Here is a 17,979-nt window from a genome sequence, read left to right as displayed (position 1 = left end):
GTGAGGCGGCGCTGAGGACCAACAGGTGGACTCTCAACGCACTAAAATTTTTTGTTCTACATGATTCTACTTATAATTAAGCAAAAATATTTAACTAGATAATTTATTGTTTGTTCGATTGAGTTATTTTTTGTTTTCAAGACATTCTCATCGATATATATCGATTATTAACTGTGCTGCCAGACTGTGTAGGACACATCCCTATTGACTCCTTTATCGATGTCGGTCTATCGATAACTGAACATACCTAGCACGACGGCAGCAACAAACCACGAATTAATTTTTACTAAATTCAGGCTAAACGCATCAAAAACGCCCGGAAACGCGATTTAATAGTCGGGAAACGTGGAAATCAAAGAACGCGAGTGAACCTTTAATAAGATATCGCCAATTTGTCAACAAGAAAGAAGAGGAAAGGAGGAGAAAAAGAAAAAAGCAATAAGTGCCGTGAGTGGGAAACGCGAAAAAGGCGAGAACAAAGAGGCGAAAAGCAAGAAAATTGGGTGGAAAACGTGAAAAGCGTGGATAATGCGAAGGATCGAAGGTAAATGTGGAAAATGCGTGGTGAAAATGCAACGTTTGCAGCTGGAATTTGCGTATCTTCCAGTCCGAAAAGAAAATGCAATATCTTTCCAACGTGTGTGTGTGTGAGCCAGTGCGTGTGAAAATAAGATTGTGTGGTTGCTTTAAATGCGATTGTGTGCGTTTCCAATTGTCTGTGTGGAAAAGCGAGGAAAACTGCACGGAAAAACGCACAAAAAGCAATCAAAAAATGTGCGGAAAAGAGCCTGAAAAACGAAATGCGAAATACACACACAAATGCAACAGGCTGTATTTACATATTTCGCTCTCGCTCTCTCGTGGAGTCTATTCGGATGCATGTGTGTGTTTGTATGTAGGGGAGAGAAAGAGAGAGCCAGAGATTGCTACACAAATCGGATTAAATTCTTCTGTCTTCCATCTCTCTCCTGCAGAGTGTCTGTGAAAAACTATTAATCTCAAATAATATTTAACTTAATTCCAGTGTTAATTGAAATTCCTTTGGGTTTTTGCTACACGTTTCCAACAAGCCCCGCAGCAGCAAATCACAACTAATAGGAACTACACATAATAAGCATATTCCGAATTTGTATATTTCCAATTTGATGTATTTTTTGATGTCATGTTTAGTAATAGCAAAAAAAAAGAGGTTATACACTCAACTAAAAAGATCTTAGACCCACAAGTCCTTTTCAATCTCACTCCAAGTAGTACCCACTGTAGCTGAGCCAAAATCAAGACAATATATGTGACAATATCCGCAGTGTTAATGCAACCGTGGGCAGCAGCTGCCTCCGATTTACATACGAATGTAAAGCAACAAAGTAAATGAAAATACGAAAGATTCAAAATGTGGCACAAGTAACTGCAGTGCAACCCATTGTAATATGTAATTAGAGGCAGCGCCGCCACTTCAATGTCAGTGCGACAATAATTTCTCAGGCAGCTTGTTTATGCTGCGCCAAAAGCGCAAGACAAAAGCAAGAAACAAAAGGGGGCGGCTGTGGCTTGATGAACTCCTCCTCCTTTTGTGAAGACAGCGTATCGGCATGTCAGTCAAAATTCACAGCCTTAATTGCAACTTGGCTGGTCGTTTACCCAAAAAATGTCTGTGCCCCAATTTGAAAATGTTTTTAGATACAATGTACAATCGTAATATTCGGAAAACCTTGTTTTAATATTAACTAAAACCCATTCAAAGTACCGAATTAATTCCATCGAATGGTCGTAAAAACCAAGCAAGCCCGCAAGTTGCAAGCAAAAAAGCTTGACCAATCTGGCAAAAAAAAAACTCCACAAAACTCCTCCCAAACGTGCAAAATGTTGTTGCTGTGGCTGCTACTACTATTGTTGTTGTTGCAATAGTTTTTTTTTCTGTTTTGTTAAAACCAGCAAACAGCGGCGTCATCGTCAGCGACGCTGGAAAATTGTTGAGATTCCATTCACATTCCAGCATGCAATTCGCAGTGGATTATGTGAGTGTTGTTGTTTTTTCTGCTGGGTTTGTTGCTGCTGCTGCTCTGTACTCTTGACGCTGCCGACGTCGACTGCGACTGCGGCAGAATGGAACAGGTGAGGTTCCATTGGCGTTGATCGTGTGCATTCCACAAAACACACAGATACACACATACACGCACAAAAGTCAGAGAGCAGGGCAATAAATACCAATACAGTGGGCCGTTTTTGCTGTTGTTGTTCGCTTTTAAAAGTAAATGAACGATAAAACAAGAAAAGAAAGAGGAAGGTTAGTAGATAGGATTGGGGCGAATTAAAGGATGCCCTGCAAGAAGAGGGCTTAAATAGACAGAGTTGGGAGCTTTTGCAAATCCTTACCAATTATTCCCAGTACAATTCGAAAAAGGTTAGAGGGTTTTATTATTAACGATTATGTCCCTCTGATTCTCAATAAAATATTTGTAACAAGTTACATATAAAGATGCTGGCTGGCTTGATTACCGACTTAAAGGGATCGACCCTCTTAAAACCCTTGTAACCCCATGGAATTTTCCCCGCCCCCATCTCCGCCACTGGGCAATGCAATGCAAGTCGAGCGACGTCGACGACGAAAATGCAATTTAGCTCGTTTTTCTTGCTTGCTTCGATCCCCTCTGCGCCCCCTGTCCCACCCCCTTTCCGCACACATTTTGTAACACACCTCTATGTGTGTGTTTGTGTGAGAGTGGATGAAAAAGGGAAAACGAAACGAAAACAGAGAGAGCAAGAGCAAAGCAACAACACAGCAGCCGCCATCCCGCCCCCTTTTTTCCGCCTGCTGCCTCCCCCTTTTCCCGCCTCTTGCGCTCCTCTCTCTCCTCCTTTGCTGTGGAATGCGCATTTTTGCAATAATAATCAGCAACTAATACTATTTTTATCTTCTGCCCTGACGCGTCGCACACTTCTTTGCTTGCGTGTGTGTGTGTGAATGCGAGTGTTTGCCCCCTGCAGCGTGTTTCGGCTCTCTCGCCGCCTCGACCCCCCTTTTCTCCCCTGCCATTCTGTCGATCGCTCTCTTTCGGGAACCTCGTAATTGGCTCGGGATTTCTGGATCTCTGGTCTTTCATATAGTAACATGCTCTGTTTAGTGAAAACTAGACATCGGATATTGGGTAAGACCGAGTAACAAGACTATACTGCACATAGCAAGTGCCCGCTGCAATATTTTCGTTTCGCATCTTAATCTGAGAAGTAGGGTGTTACGTATACTTAATTTATTTGTTTAAGGAGGTGTTTGGTTTATGGATAATCTCTTAGAACCTAGATAGTATTTTAGTTAGACTGTGCTTACACAGTGTAAGTCTCAGGGATGTAAACACCTCCTTGCAAGTGTCAAAGTCAACAGAATCATGACAAAGTAAATACTAAACGCTAGTTTGCGAAACTAATTGTTCTTAAAAATAAATATTTTAAAGTAGGTAAGCTAATTCCTGAGATAGATGGGATTGTGAGAAAGAAAGCTTCCTATTCCCTTGTATATTGTCCAAAGGCAACCTTATATCCCGGAAAAGTACAATCCGAATGTTCCAAGTCGAATAATTGCTAATAAAATGTCTCAATTAATGCTAAATACAAAATTCTGCCTAAGCGCTGGCGAAAATAAAGAAAAATAATAGTCATTTAGATGGCTTTAGATATGAGGCGGCAGTCTGTCTTTTATGTGGAGGCACAACTTTGGTCGCAATTAAACAATTAAAAATTCCAATAGCGTAGCCGCTTAATAACGCATCAAAATCAAAAAATTCAGGAGAGTGGGAGCGGGATGGAAGAAGATATTGGATTGCAAGCGAGTTAGTTGTTTGGATTGTTAATTAGTTATTGGATACGAACACACTCGTGTTTATTTGCGCAAAAATACCATGAGGTATGCGTGGAATGCGAAAATTTCCCAACTTGGCACCAAAACAAAAATATTGCGGGAGGCTACATATCCGCCAGGGCCGATCTCTGTTGACACTCGGATTTGGCGCGTGGGGCCCGAGATGTTTACCCACCCAAGATCTATATGTTCCCCGGCCTGTTATCATCTATGTCTCGTGTACACAAAGCCAGCAGAATTCACATTCCTTGGCAAAGCGAATAGAATTAAAGTAAAGAAAACAACTTTTGTCAACAGAATAATTAAAACTCATATTTTGCGGTGCTGTTTCGCTGCTGCTGCCTTTATGTTCGAGTGAATTTACAGGGCAATCAAAATGCTGTTTGCAGATCAAGGCACAGAGTCGTGTTTGGATGTTGACAGATGTCTATGGTTTATTATCTCTGGATATATGTATGCGAGTGGCGGGAGCTGGAATTCGCTATTTGGAATTCGCTAGTGTTCCTACTTTATGAACAAATGGCGAAATCGGTTGTTAATGGAGTCATTGATAGAGAAGCAATGATCTTCTAAAGGTCACTTAAATTGCCAAATAAATGTATTTTACTCTTGCAGTGTTGCTATATAATGACAACAAAATTGAAAAGAAAAATTCCTCGGAAGGAGCGTCATCTGCTGGTTTTTATTTAAACAAATAAATAGTCAACCGTCTGGGAAAGGTTTTGATTCCTATATCAAATGACTCCCATATGAACAATTATTTTGCACTATTATTCACCAATTAGCAAACAGTTTCTCAGTGAAATTCGAAATTAATTTAAGTGCAAACTGTGATTATTCATCCGCCAGTAGTGCAGGGTATTCTCGACTTCGATCAACAACCCGTGATTTTGTGTTCGTGCGTTTCCTTCCTCATTTGCACTTGGCACAAATTCGGCGAAATTCCGTGTTTGTTTACATATCGATGGCTATTTCATAGTCAGGTGCGCACGCCACTCCCTCCGCCCCCCGATCCCCTCTATATAGTGTGAACTTAATGGTTGGCCATAAAAATGGGTTTGTGTTTTCATTGCTGCCTTTTGGTGCGGGGATTTTTATTTTAAACAGTTCCCCCGAACCCAAAACATGACATAAGAGCATAATTATCATATCAGTGAAGATGCATATGACTGAAAACTGAAATACTTCAGTGCTGTGTTTCAAAAACTCTTCCCTGTCGAGTAAATTTGCCTTATTTGCTTTCCAGTAAAAATCGTAGCTATTTCGACTGTCAAAAGTCCGAATTTCCAGCACTATCTGATGGGTTGTCGGCCCATTTGAATGCCGGCGACGTGAGTCACTGAATTACGGGGTCTTAAGGCTGACGGAAAATCCACACTCATTGTTCGTAATGACCATCGCCACTTGTGGAGGAAGTGCTTTCTTTTGCATGACTTTAGCGCCTTTCTCGGGTGATTTTTGGGTAACGCCGTTCACGATTGCAACTAAATGGGGGAAAAATAATGATGAATTTCCCATGTGTAACTAGGAATATTTATTATTGATTTGTTTAAAGTTTCTTTAAATTAAATTAGAACTTAATCTGTTAAGATACTCCTTGTGTAGTTAAGTCCAATTAAATTCAGTGCGAATGAACCTAAAACCCACTGAGTTGATTCCTAATGAATGGGTCACAGAAACCTCGTTTTCGCATAGCGTGTGACAATTTTCGTTTGATCAATTTTCTCATCCAATTCTCCCCATCGTTCCGTATATTTTCAGCTCCGAGTTGGCCGCCTTCGAATCGTGCGTAGGATCAATTAAAATTCCGTGTGGCCGAGAATCAAATCAAATTAAAAATCAACTAATATTTTGATATTCAGATATTCAAATGAAATTCATTCATCGCCTGGGACTTTATTCGGATCTGCCAACTATTTTCGAATTTGAATTGTGTCTGCGGCCAGCGCAGAATCTGTGATAAAGCAGAGGAGTACGGAGAATACGAACAAATCGGAAAAAGACTAAAATGTGAGCAGAAATATTTACATGCAAAATGAATGTTGAATGCTGGGCGGCGAGAGAAGTTTTTGTTATAATGCAAATGTGAAGTGGTGGAAGAATTCCCGGCGCGAGTGATAAATAATCCGACGACAAACAAAAGCAGAAGCCTACACAGCGAGAAAGAGCAGTGCAAACACATTTATCTTTATTGAGAGCAACAATATCAAGATCGAGATAATAAAGCATCGTAAACCTTCGCATGCCCGCGACTAAGTAGTTCATTATAAAGTCTCCCCCCAAATAATCAAATGCAAAAAGTGCCTGCCGAGGAAATACGACAATACGAAGTCCAACAAAACAGAAAACCAACCAACCAACAGATCACAAATCGCTGCGGTATAATCTATCAATTTACGTGTTTTTTATACGAAACATCAAATTAAATAATAATAACAAGAAAGGCGAAGCCCCAGAAATATTCATTTAAATCGAACCCCTGGCCGCCGATGTGCCCCAGTGTGTGTGCGTGTGTGTGCGCCGTGCGTGTGTGTGTCTGTGAAGTGGCGGTCGAGCATCTTTCTGTGATATGAGTGCTAAATATCACAGGGCGAAGCAGCAGCATTATGCATCCAGCGGGCGAAAAAAGGGGCGGTCGCCCCAATGATAAATACACGGAGAAAGCCCTCGAGAGCATCAAGCAGGACCTAAACCGATTCACAGTACAAAATAACAGTAGGAATAATCAGGTACGATTGAAAACTATAAATACATTCTCTTTAAGCAGTTATTTTTAAGAACCACCTGTTTTTGGAAAGAGGTTTGCTTCCCCATCAGTCCCAACTCCTCTTTGTTTTCCCCAAAACTCGTAACTTAAATCGTAGATCGAAGAATTTCCACCTCTGACTCACTCGAAATGGTTAATTCGACTGTAGAACAGGCTTGAAGAATTTCAATAAACCGTTTAGCTCCATGCCACTCAACTCGTCTTAGTTAAGCTGGGCTTAGCCACGGCTCATTCTGTTTAGGATCGTCTTGGCTCTCGTGGAAGTTATGCCATTAAGAGCGCTTATCACAGGTTTTTATAGCCGGTCGACAAATGATGCGACAACCAAGACACAAAAGGAAAAGACACGACAACTAATAAAAAACTAACAACCAGATAAAATGCAAGCCACTAAAGCGCCAACATCGAAAACGATATATTTATGGAGCGTGGGTGATTTTAAAGGGGAGACATGGAAAGTGTGGCTAACCAGAAGAGCTGAATGGGTAAATGCTCTTGATTTGGTTATATTTAAATATATAATAAGTATATATTTGGACCTTTTTGATACCATACTCAGATTTTCATTACATGAAAAATGGTTGAGAAAAACCTAACAAACTTTACTAAGCGACCAAACTTTTCTGGGAAAAGGGGATCCCAGAATAAGGTCATTTATTATTTTAGAAACTGGCACGAGCCTTACATTTTTCACCTGCGCGCGCCAGTTTAAACAAGGTCAGGGGGTGGGTGGTTCGGTGGGTGGGTGGTGGTTCACTTGTTGGTCAGCTGTGGCAACCGCAGCAGCAGGAGTTTGCAATTAGACTGGCAGAGCCGAAAAGAGCGAGAGAGCAAAAAGTGGGCTATATTTATCCCAGAGACTGAGACTGTGTGTGAAGAGGCGAAATTAATGAACTGGCAAGCGAAATGCAATTGACCTTCTGCCTCCGAGTGGGTGGGTGGGTGGCGACGGGCTGGCAGACAGAGTGTCCAGCGGAAGAGGGACAGAAAATAGGCTACACAGCTAGAAAAAAATACACAACATATTTTAGATTGATAATCTCAGTTTAAATAAATGTCAAGATTGGTAAACTTATTTCTCTGTGGTTCTTTGAAAACTTTGACAAATGTGCACCTTTTTCTTTCTGTGCATGAACAGAGAGCAAAGTAAGAGTACAAAAGTGTGCGTATACACGCGATCGCCCTGGATTCTTGGCATTGACGTCACACTCTGAACTCAGCCGATCAGATCGGAATATATATTCCGACCCAATTGTTGAGTGGGCTGCTATTGATTTCAATGGATGCCTAAAATTCCCCAAAGATTGCTGAGCAGCGGTAAATGACTAATGGTCGAGTTGCTCTTGCACGAAAGGCCAAAGATTTGAGCACTATCTTCACAATTAGCCAAACAGGAGTTCGAATACTGCGCTTAACATTAGTGTAAGGCCCGTCTTAGATTGGTTCACTTTTAGAGTTGTCTGGCAGTATAAAGATACCTCTATTTCTGAGCCTAATGGCCCATCAAAAAGCAACTCCATTAAGAAAGTAAGAACGCCTTAGGAGAGTGCTCACTTAAATGACTTGTTTATGGATAGTTAGATGATCTCTGAAAGTATGAATCTTTTCAATAACTCACCGCATCCTATAACTGCCAACTTTTGATGACTAACCCATTTCGATGACTGCTCCCATGTCAGCGTTTCTTTTGCAAGCCAATATTAAAGATTTTGATCGCTCGAATGCCTAAAGTTCCGAGACGGGTCTTAACAAATATGCGAAAGAGCTGCGGAAAGGAGTTTTCAGAGAGGAGGAGGACATAAAGATTCTTAAATATTATCTGACGGGTCATCAATTCAAAGTTTTACGACCTCCACTTGCCAGCTACTGTTTGCTGCGACTGTAAATTATGTTCCTGGCTCCTCAGAGGATCAGCAAAAGAAATTCCACAGCTTCAGGGGATCTGGGATCTGAGAGGAGGGATCTGGGAGGAGGGAGGAGATTTCTCTTAATCCAGGCGATGGGCGTGCTCAGGTTTTGGCCATAAAATATATGCTTTGGAGCTGGCTAATTGTTATGACTGCGGCCAGTTTGGACAGGCTAATTTAATGCTGCAATTGCTGTGCCATTGGCATTGGCACAGAGACTTCGACTTCGGACTTGGGATTCGGTCGCGGTTTTCGGTATTCGGTTTTTGGTTTTCGGTTTTGGCCAACTTTCGCCTGGCTCCTCGGCCTACGCCCGGAGCACAATGGCCCGGCTAATTGGTCATGCCGAGCGCTAAATACCAGAAACCCATAATCTGCTCATATATGGCTCATATGCTCCGAAATCTGTGGGCAGTGCATGTCAGAGCGATAAACGATAGACGATAAATAAATTCGAAATTTATGCACGGCCCGATCAACACTTTCGGCGGCCATGTTCACGCCCACACAAGTGATTTCCTTTCGGATCAGATACCCATCGTTTTGATACCCTCTAAAAATTGGAATTTTAGAAAAAAAGGAAAACACACAAAAAGATTAAAGAAGAGGATATATTTATTACAATCTTTCGTGAAAATGTTCATGAAATTTTTCTTATCTCTCCGTAATTATAAAACAGTACCGTGATGGGTATTTGAAAGTCTATTATTATTCACTGTAATACCTTCTTTTTTGGCGGCGTTTTAGCAGGTTTGCTACCATCGAAACCCCTTATTGAAAATTCATACTGCTTCTGCTATAAATATCCATATCAATAACCTCCAATGGCGAGACTCGGGCATGCAGAGAAATTAATTAAAATAACAGACGCTGATAATAAATATAAATCCGAAATAAAGCCGAATAAACAAGCCGCGACGCCAACGCATTTAACAGTGAGCCAAATGCCATTACAATAAAAATTAAAATAATCCATAAATAAATTAGTAAACAAAACGAAGCAATCGATTTGTAGGAGGGGAGTTTCAAGCTTTGACAATACCGATTCAGGGTCTATCCCCATATGACCACATGTAATACCATTTTTAGATCTGGTGTGAATTCAGCTATTTATAGTAAGTGTGGACACAGTTGGTGCAAAAAGTGCGCCTTCAGTTAGTAACGATCCATTACGAATGGATTGGATAAACCTATTTAGATTTTAAGCTCGAGATTTAGATTTCTAAAAGTATTTAAACTACTCCAAACACTTTTCGTTGCAACTGTTATGCTGTTGGGAAAAGTTTTTTGTGGGACACATTTCATTTCGGCGAATGGGATTCCTTGGGGTGCAATTTTCAAACTAATTTGCGCGATTTTCGTGCGAAAAATTTGTTGAACCTGTCAGTGGATTGCTTTCGCTCGATTTTCTTTATTCTCGCGCTCAGTGCTTTAGCTATTTTTCTGAGGAATTTTTACCTAAATATATGCGAGTGTGTGTCTATATCATATATAGTACGGCCGTATCCAACATATATCAGCAGCAGCAATCGCCGAAAAAAGAATGTGTGTTGCCTCTAATAATAACAAAAGACAAACAGACACACGCACAACCGCCCCACAAGCACAAGCACAAACACAAACAGAAGTCGGCGTGCGGCAGAATGTTTGCCTATATATGTAGCTATAGTGCTTCTTTGGTCTGATCGGTGCGAGATATCCCCAGAGCCCAATACCGGCCTCCCAAAAAAAGAGAACAAATTAATACAGTGATTGATTTCGAATTTATACTATGTTAGTTAGCTCTATTTATGCATCTTTCATTTAAAAAGTTACATCTTAAAAATGAATAGATAAATAATGTTTTTCCCCCTTACGGTTTTCTTTGTACCCACATTTTTACAATATCTGCCTGTTGCCAAGAATTTTACATTTTGATGAATTCAGTTGTCACTTACCCAATTGCGATACATTTGAATTTCTCTCATTGCACCTTGAATTCCTTACCTCATATAAAGATCCCAGGTGATAGGGTTGCAAGGTCAAAGAATAAATACATAGATAGTATCTTACATTTTATTATCCGTTCTTGTTTTATCCACAAACTTATTTGACCTTGCCTTCAGCTCAAGCGCTTTGCAAATTGCATTAACGACCGCAAAGCAAAGAAGCTTAAGTGGATTAGCGAAAGTGTTTCGGAAATTCTACATTTCGTATCCCCCGATTCGGCGTAAGCTCCCCGGTAAATCCAATTTATTTTATTTGAAAATTTAGCAATGCCAATTTGCGGGGGCGACACTTTTTTCTTGGTCTTGCTGCACTTGCTGATTTAGTGGGCCCATTGGCTTTCGCTAATTTGCCGTAAATTGGCTTTCGTGTAAGATTGCGGGGCAAGAATGGTGACCGGGAACCGGGGGACTCGAAGACCCCCTCGAAGAGCGACGCACAGTCTGCTGGGGGTCTTTGTCGGGTTTCGTTTGGTTCGCGTCCTTGGATTTAATTTGATGCCCATTAAAATGCCCGCGACATTTTGTATGGGTGAAATTCCCCACAATGGTAATAAAAAAACATGTCATACTAAATATATTGAACCGAAATGTTGTTTTTGATTTATCTTGCCTTTTTATATTAATTTGTTAATAACAGGGAAAGAGGGGAAACTGTAAATCCATTACATAAAGTCTTGTTAAACAAAAATAAATCAGGTCTGAAATAATTTACATATTTTAATTGCATGGAATTACAAGCTAAATGATTTACCAATTGTTTTTTATTGCTCAAGTATTGCACTTTATAATTAATCAGAATTTGGGGTTAACGCCTTTGAATTGCAAGGGTTGTTGAATTTCAAGTTTGATCAAATCAATCTTGGGTAGTATGTATATCGTTAACAGATTTCCGTCACGTTGTCATCTCTAAAGGAAAGAGAGCGAAGAGAGTGGGGCATTCAAAGTCATAAAATCGAGGATCAGTCACAAAAGGGCAAAAGATTGTAGGTGGGGGGAGGGGTAACGGTGGAGAAGGGGAGGCATCAAAAGAACGCGTAAAACGGGTAGCTGACATCGAGTGAAAGAGAAACGCAAAGAACAAGGAGACACACGTATGAGTGCGAGTGAGAGCGAAGCAAGGGCAACCTTCGGTGCAAGTGTATTTGTTTTTGTGTTTTGGAGCGCATCTGGCAGCCGGCTCTTCTGCTTCCCCTTCCCCTTCGTTCCTGCCCCCCATTCGCCCCCACTCTTTCACTCGCTCTATCTCGCTCGCTCTTGTTGGCTGCGCTTGACTTTTAGGAATTTCACGACGATGGCAAGAATTTTATTTCGTTGCTTTGGCCGCCTCATTTCTTCAGTCTTTTGTTTTAGCCTCGAATTCGCTTTTCGTCGTGGTTTGCTTTTGTTTTTTGTATGTCCGTCTTTTGTTTAGTTCTTGATACAATCACACCTTCACAAACACAGGAACATGCAGCAAACAGCTGGCATTTTCTTTCAGTGCAGGAATGCCGATCATATCGGCTTAATACATACATACATATATAGAAGCAGTTGAAAGGGGGCTATGTAATGATATTCGAATTATAATATATTTAAAACTATAATATTTATGTATATCATAATAAACTTTAATTTGTTTATTAAATTGGGACCCAATAACAACTTTCTTCCCAATCCGTTGCAGAATTACACACCTCTGCGATACACGGCGACCAATGGACGCAGCGATGCCCCCACTCCGGATTACCACCATGCAAAGCCTCCGATGGAGCCGCCGCCCTCGGCGTCTCCTTCGCCGGACGTGGTCATCCCTCCGCCCCCCGCCATCGTAGGTCAACCCGGATCCGGGTCCATATCCGTGCCCGGAGTGGGCGTGGGTGTGGGCGTTGGAGTGGGCGTGGGAGTGGGACGTGTGCCAAAGATGATAACGGCGCTGATGCCGAACAAACTGATGCGGAAGCCGAGCATCGAGCGGGACACGGCGAGCAGTCACTACCTGCGCTGCAGTCCGGCCCTGGACTCCGGGGCCGGGAGCTCCCGCTCGGACAGCCCCCACTCCCATCACACCCACCAGCCGAGTTCGAGGCCGGGCGGCAACCCCGGCGGAAACGGCGGCTTCTCCCCCTCCCCGAGCGGCTTTAGCGAGGTGGCGCCCCCCGCGCCACCGCCTCGCAACCCCACCGCCTCCAGCGCGGCCACGCCCCCGCCGCCCGTGCCGCCCACCAGCCAGGCGTACGTGAAGCGCCGCTCGCCGGCCCTGAACAGCCGCCCGCCGGCGATAGCCCCGCCCACGCAGCGGGGCAACTCTCCCGTAATATCGCAGAACGGACTGAAGACGCAGCAGCAGCAGCTGACGCAGCAGCTCAAGTCCCTGAACCTGTACCCCGGCGGGGGCAGTGGGTCGGTGGTGGAGCCGCCGCCTCCCTACCTGATTCCGTCGGCCGCCGGAGGAGCCCCGCCCCCGCCACCGCCCAGTTACACGGCCTCCATGCAGTCGCGGCAGTCGCCCACGCAGTCGCAGCAGTCGGAATACCGGAAGTCGCCCAGCAGCGGGATCTACTCGGCCACCTCGGCGGGGTCGCCGAGTCCCATCACCGTGTCCTTGCCCCCCGCGCCGCTGGCGAAGCCGCAGCCGCGGGTCTACCAGGCCAGGAGCCAGCAGCCCATCATCATGCAGAGCGTGAAGAGCACGCAGGTGCAGAAGCCGGTGCTCCAGACCGCGGTGGCTCCCCAGTCGCCCTCGAGCGCCTCGGCCAGCAACTCGCCGGTCCACGTCCTGGCCGCCCCGCCCTCGTACCCCCAGAAGTCCGCGGCGGTGGTGCAGCAGCAGCAGCAGGCGGCGGCGCAGCAGCAGCAGCACCACCAGCACCAGCAGTCCAAGCCGCCGACGCCCACGACGCCGCCACTGGTGGGGCTGAACAGCAAGGCCACCTGCCTGGAGCCGCCCTCCTACGCCAAGAGCATGCAGGCCAAGGCGGCCACGGTGGTGCAGCAGCAGCAGCAGCAACAACAGCAGCAGGTGCAGCAGCAGCAGGCGGCGGCGGCGGCGCAGCAGCAACAGCAGCAGCAGCAGCACCTCCAGCAGCAGCAGCAACTGCAGGCGTTGCGGGTGCTCCAGGCGCAGGCTCAGCGGGAAAGGGAGCAGCGGGAACGGGAGCAGCAGAAGCTGACCAACGGGAACCCCAGCAGACAACTGCCACCGCCACCGCCTTACCAGAGCAACAGCAACAACAACAGCAGCGGCAACAGCGAGGCGAAGTCGCCCGGCAGCTGCAACAACAACAACATTCAGATCAGCAACAGCAACCTGGCCACCACGCCGCCCATACCGCCTGCCAAATACAACAACAACAACGCCTCCAGCACGGGAGCGAACAGCTCCGGGGGCAGCAACGGGTCCACCAGCACGACGGCCTCCTCGTCGACCAGCTGCAAGAAGATCAAGCACGCCTCGCCGATCCCGGAGCGGAAGAAGATCTCGCAGGAGAAGGAGGACGAGCGCAAGGAGTTCCGCATCCGGCAGTACTCGCCGCAGGCCTTCAAGTTCTTCATGGAGCAGCACATCGAGAACGTGATCAAGTCCTACCGCCAGCGCACCTACCGCAAGAACCAGCTGGAGAAGGAGATGCTGAAGGTGGGCCTGCCCGACCAGACCCAGATCGAGATGCGCAAGATGCTCAACCAGAAGGAGAGCAACTACATCCGGCTGAAGCGCGCCAAGATGGACAAGAGCATGTTCATCAAGCTGAAGCCCATCGGGGTGGGCGCCTTCGGGGAGGTGACCCTCGTCCGGAAGATCGACACCTCCAACCACCTGTACGCGATGAAGACCCTGCGGAAGGCCGACGTCCTCAAGCGGAACCAGGTGGCGCACGTGAAGGCCGAGCGAGACATCCTCGCGGAGGCGGACAACAACTGGGTGGTGAAGCTCTACTACAGCTTCCAGGACAAGGACAACCTGTACTTCGTGATGGACTACATACCGGGTGGGTAATCCACAAAGAATCTCCACCAAGTGGAATTGCTAACCAGTTTCGTTTCCCTGCAGGTGGCGATCTGATGTCGCTGCTCATCAAACAGGGCATCTTCGAGGAGGAACTGGCCAGGTTCTACATTGCCGAGGTCACCTGCGCAGTGGACAGCGTCCACAAGATGGGCTTCATTCACAGGTACTTGAGCATCCCGAGGAGCACTCAAGACAATCAGTAATCCCTTCTAATCTATATCCACTTCCTCCGCAGAGACATCAAGCCTGACAACATACTCATCGACAGAGACGGACACATCAAACTCACCGATTTCGGCCTGTGCACGGGCTTCCGATGGACCCACAACTCGAAGTACTACCAGGAGAATGGTGAGACCAACTGATAATCCTACTTAAATAAGCTCTATTAAAACCTTTTGTTAACAGGCAACCACTCGCGACAGGACTCGATGGAGCCCTGGGAGGAATACTCGGAGAACGGGCCCAGACCCACGGTTCTGGAGCGGTGAGTTTCGTACACTTAATTAATACAAGAAGCGGGGATTAATAAAAGTATGTCGAACTCGCAGGCGGCGGATGCGCGATCACCAAAGAGTCCTGGCCCACTCCCTGGTGGGCACCCCGAACTACATTGCGCCCGAGGTCCTGGAGCGGAGTGGCTACACGCAGCTGTGCGACTACTGGAGCGTCGGGGTCATCCTCTACGAGATGCTGGTGGGGCAGCCGCCCTTCCTCGCCAACAGTCCGCTGGAAACGCAGCAGAAGGTGAGCAGTGCAACCGAAAGCGATGCTGAAGGGCTAATTCCGATCTTCCTGCAGGTCATCAACTGGGAGAAGACGCTGCACATACCGCCGCAGGCGGAGTTATCAAGGGAGGCCGCGGATCTGATAAGGAGGCTCTGCGCGGCGGCGGACAAGCGGCTGGGCAAGAGCGTGGACGAGGTGAAGGGCCACGACTTCTTCAAGGGCATCGACTTCGCGGACATGCGGAAGCAGAAGGCTCCGTACATACCGGAGATCAAGCACCCGACCGACACGTCCAACTTCGACCCCGTGGACCCGGACAAGCTGCGTTCGAACGACTCCAACATGAGCAGCGGCGACGACATCGACCTGAACGACCGGCCCTTCCACGGATTCTTCGAATTTACCTTCAGGAGATTCTTCGACGACAAACAGCCGCCGGACATGACGGACGACCAGGCGCCGGTTTACGTCTGAGGAGCATCTGCGTATCCGTATCCGTATCCGGCGAAACATCCCACCCCCAAAACATTGTAGTCAAATAGTCACAAAGGGGAGAGAACGGTCAAGTGGGTCTTGTAAAGAGTGCGTGACTATAGAAACTATACATACTATATACACTTTAGGAGAAAGTAGCGAAGGCAACTACACATAATATACAAGTATACATATACAAATGCCCGCGGGCATGAACTGAATAAATTTAAAGCGAATCGGATTAGATGAAACAGAAGAGCGAGTCAGGGCCTTCCTCACCACTCCGAAGCAAACACTGTAACCATAAATATTTAAAACGTTAGAAAACGAGGGGACCAACTGGAAAATCGAACATTTCTGGTGCTCAAAGCAGAACAAAATGCATTGAAAACGAGACGAGAACGCGAATTTACCCAAGCCCTCTGCCTCTTCCACTTCCTCCTCCGATCCACGGCCGGATTCGAATTCAGCAGGCTGGTTGAATCCGCGCCATGTCAGCACTTCCCACTCGGAACTCAGATTCAGATTGGGAGGTGCGCTGGGTCGGAGGATCGGAGACCAAGAGTCGCACGGCAGCGATATAAGCGGGTCTTATAAGCCTAATCTAAATCTAATCTAGGAGATCGGAAACCACTGTCTGTGTCTCTTCACCCAACCCATCTGTTACTGCTCTTCGAGGTGTCCTTACCCAAATGTGTGTCCACCCCAAATAAGAACAAATCCTAGGCATAACCGATGTAAAAGTATATAAATGTTAGACCAACTTGTTGAACGCCAAATCAAATTGTTTAGCCCCACAGAAAATGCGAGACACGGCAACTCCATGGGTCAATGTCTCAGGTGTCTGTTGATATTTCTGGACAGATGAAATCCCTCTTGAAAATTGTGTTATTCCGTGCGTCGATCTGGCCTATAAATACTTTTCGATATACATGAATGTCCTTTTATTTCTGAGAGCGAACGGAAAACACAAAAACTATAGGAGCAGGAGCTGAGAAAATTGTAATCTTTTAATGTAATATTGTAAAGAACGCGTTAATTTTAATTTATGCTAAAGTTGTGTAGCGCCCTAAGATGTTTTTTAGTTTATAGACACCGCTAACCGTAATCTAGTTTAATTAATAACAAATAAGCAAAGTACATACATTTTTTTGTTTGTCGTAGGTTCGTTGGAAATTGCTAAACAGGAAACAATTTGTTTTTCTATTTAATTAGCTTCAGTTTGAATGTGCGTGTGTTTTTATTATGAATATATATATCTATCTACATATATATAAATTGAACTTATTTTAAATGTTAGAAGAGATCGAGCTTATTAAAGGGAAATACAAACAAACTCTGTGTGCCTTGGCCAATTAGTTTACTAAAGCAAATTAATAAATGAAAAAGAAAAATAATATACGTGTTTTCCTATTTGGTTTTTTGTTGGTATTAAGCTTACCTACTATATATATCCACTTATTGTTTTTTAAATTTATAAATAATATTTTTTAAAAACTTCGTACTTGCCGAAAATCTTTTCCGAATTCAAAAAGCGCGCCTCGACGTTACAGGAAATTGAGTTCGATAACAATATATCGATGTTTCAGGACTTTTCCACCAGTGGTCTTCGCACTAGATTGTTGCACAGCCACACTGATTATAACGGCAAGATTTTTAAAATCTTTGAATAACAATTCATGTTGCAAATTTTTAAGATTCGGTGGCCATAACTTGAGCAAACTGAACACCGCTTCCATAGGTTGATACTTTCATCTTAGAAATACTTCAATCGGATTCCCTACTCCCCTCCCATAAAAAATATCTTCCGTTTAAATTTTAATAATTTTTTTTTATTATTTTCACATTGTAAATTTAATAATTATAATAATTGTTTTGTAAATTTATCAAGACAAAAATGTTTTATTCATTTATATGAATGCGTTTTTATCCTTTGAATCGTTGGCTTACTTTGATTAAAATACATTTATGCGTAATATTTGAAATATAAGTTACTTGAATCGTTCTCATTCATCTCCAATGTTTTCGGTTACTTGTTTCGGATGTTTTTAGCGGTATTTTTGGTGTTTTGTCGAGCAATAAATGAACATTTGATGCCGTTTCAACGAGGTACTTAACTTAAGGATCGCTATTGTTGGACAAAGAAATAAAACAAATAATACGAGATACTGCTCCTGCTCCGCATATTTACACATATAGTAGAGTGAGGTGAACAACTTTAACAGAGAGTTGGGGATCTAAGGACAATACAAAAGATGGAGTCTCCAATTAAGTGT

At 44.5% G+C, this 17,979-nt stretch overlaps 1 protein-coding gene across 1 annotated transcript; it reads left to right on the top strand.

The window, feature by feature from the left end:
• Nucleotides 1-217: 217 nt before the first annotated feature.
• Nucleotides 218-17,100, top strand: LOC108086837 (serine/threonine-protein kinase Warts). The gene is made up of 8 exons (XM_017183885.2): nucleotides 218-544; nucleotides 5,615-6,582; nucleotides 12,179-14,480; nucleotides 14,543-14,663; nucleotides 14,736-14,851; nucleotides 14,909-14,987; nucleotides 15,052-15,247; nucleotides 15,302-17,100. Exons 2-8 carry the CDS (start codon nucleotides 6,460-6,462, stop codon nucleotides 15,701-15,703), a joined length of 3,339 nt encoding a protein of 1,112 aa, XP_017039374.1. The 5' UTR covers nucleotides 218-544; nucleotides 5,615-6,459; the 3' UTR covers nucleotides 15,704-17,100.
• Nucleotides 17,101-17,979: the final 879 nt, after the last annotated feature.

The sequence above is a fragment of the Drosophila ficusphila genome, unplaced genomic scaffold (assembly GCF_018152265.1).
Source record: "Drosophila ficusphila isolate 14025-0441.05 unplaced genomic scaffold, ASM1815226v1 contig_791, whole genome shotgun sequence".
Taxonomy (NCBI): domain Eukaryota; kingdom Metazoa; phylum Arthropoda; class Insecta; order Diptera; family Drosophilidae; genus Drosophila; species Drosophila ficusphila.
The sequence above is the reverse complement of the archived record's forward strand: the minus strand, read 5'-3'. Positions and strand labels throughout refer to the sequence as shown.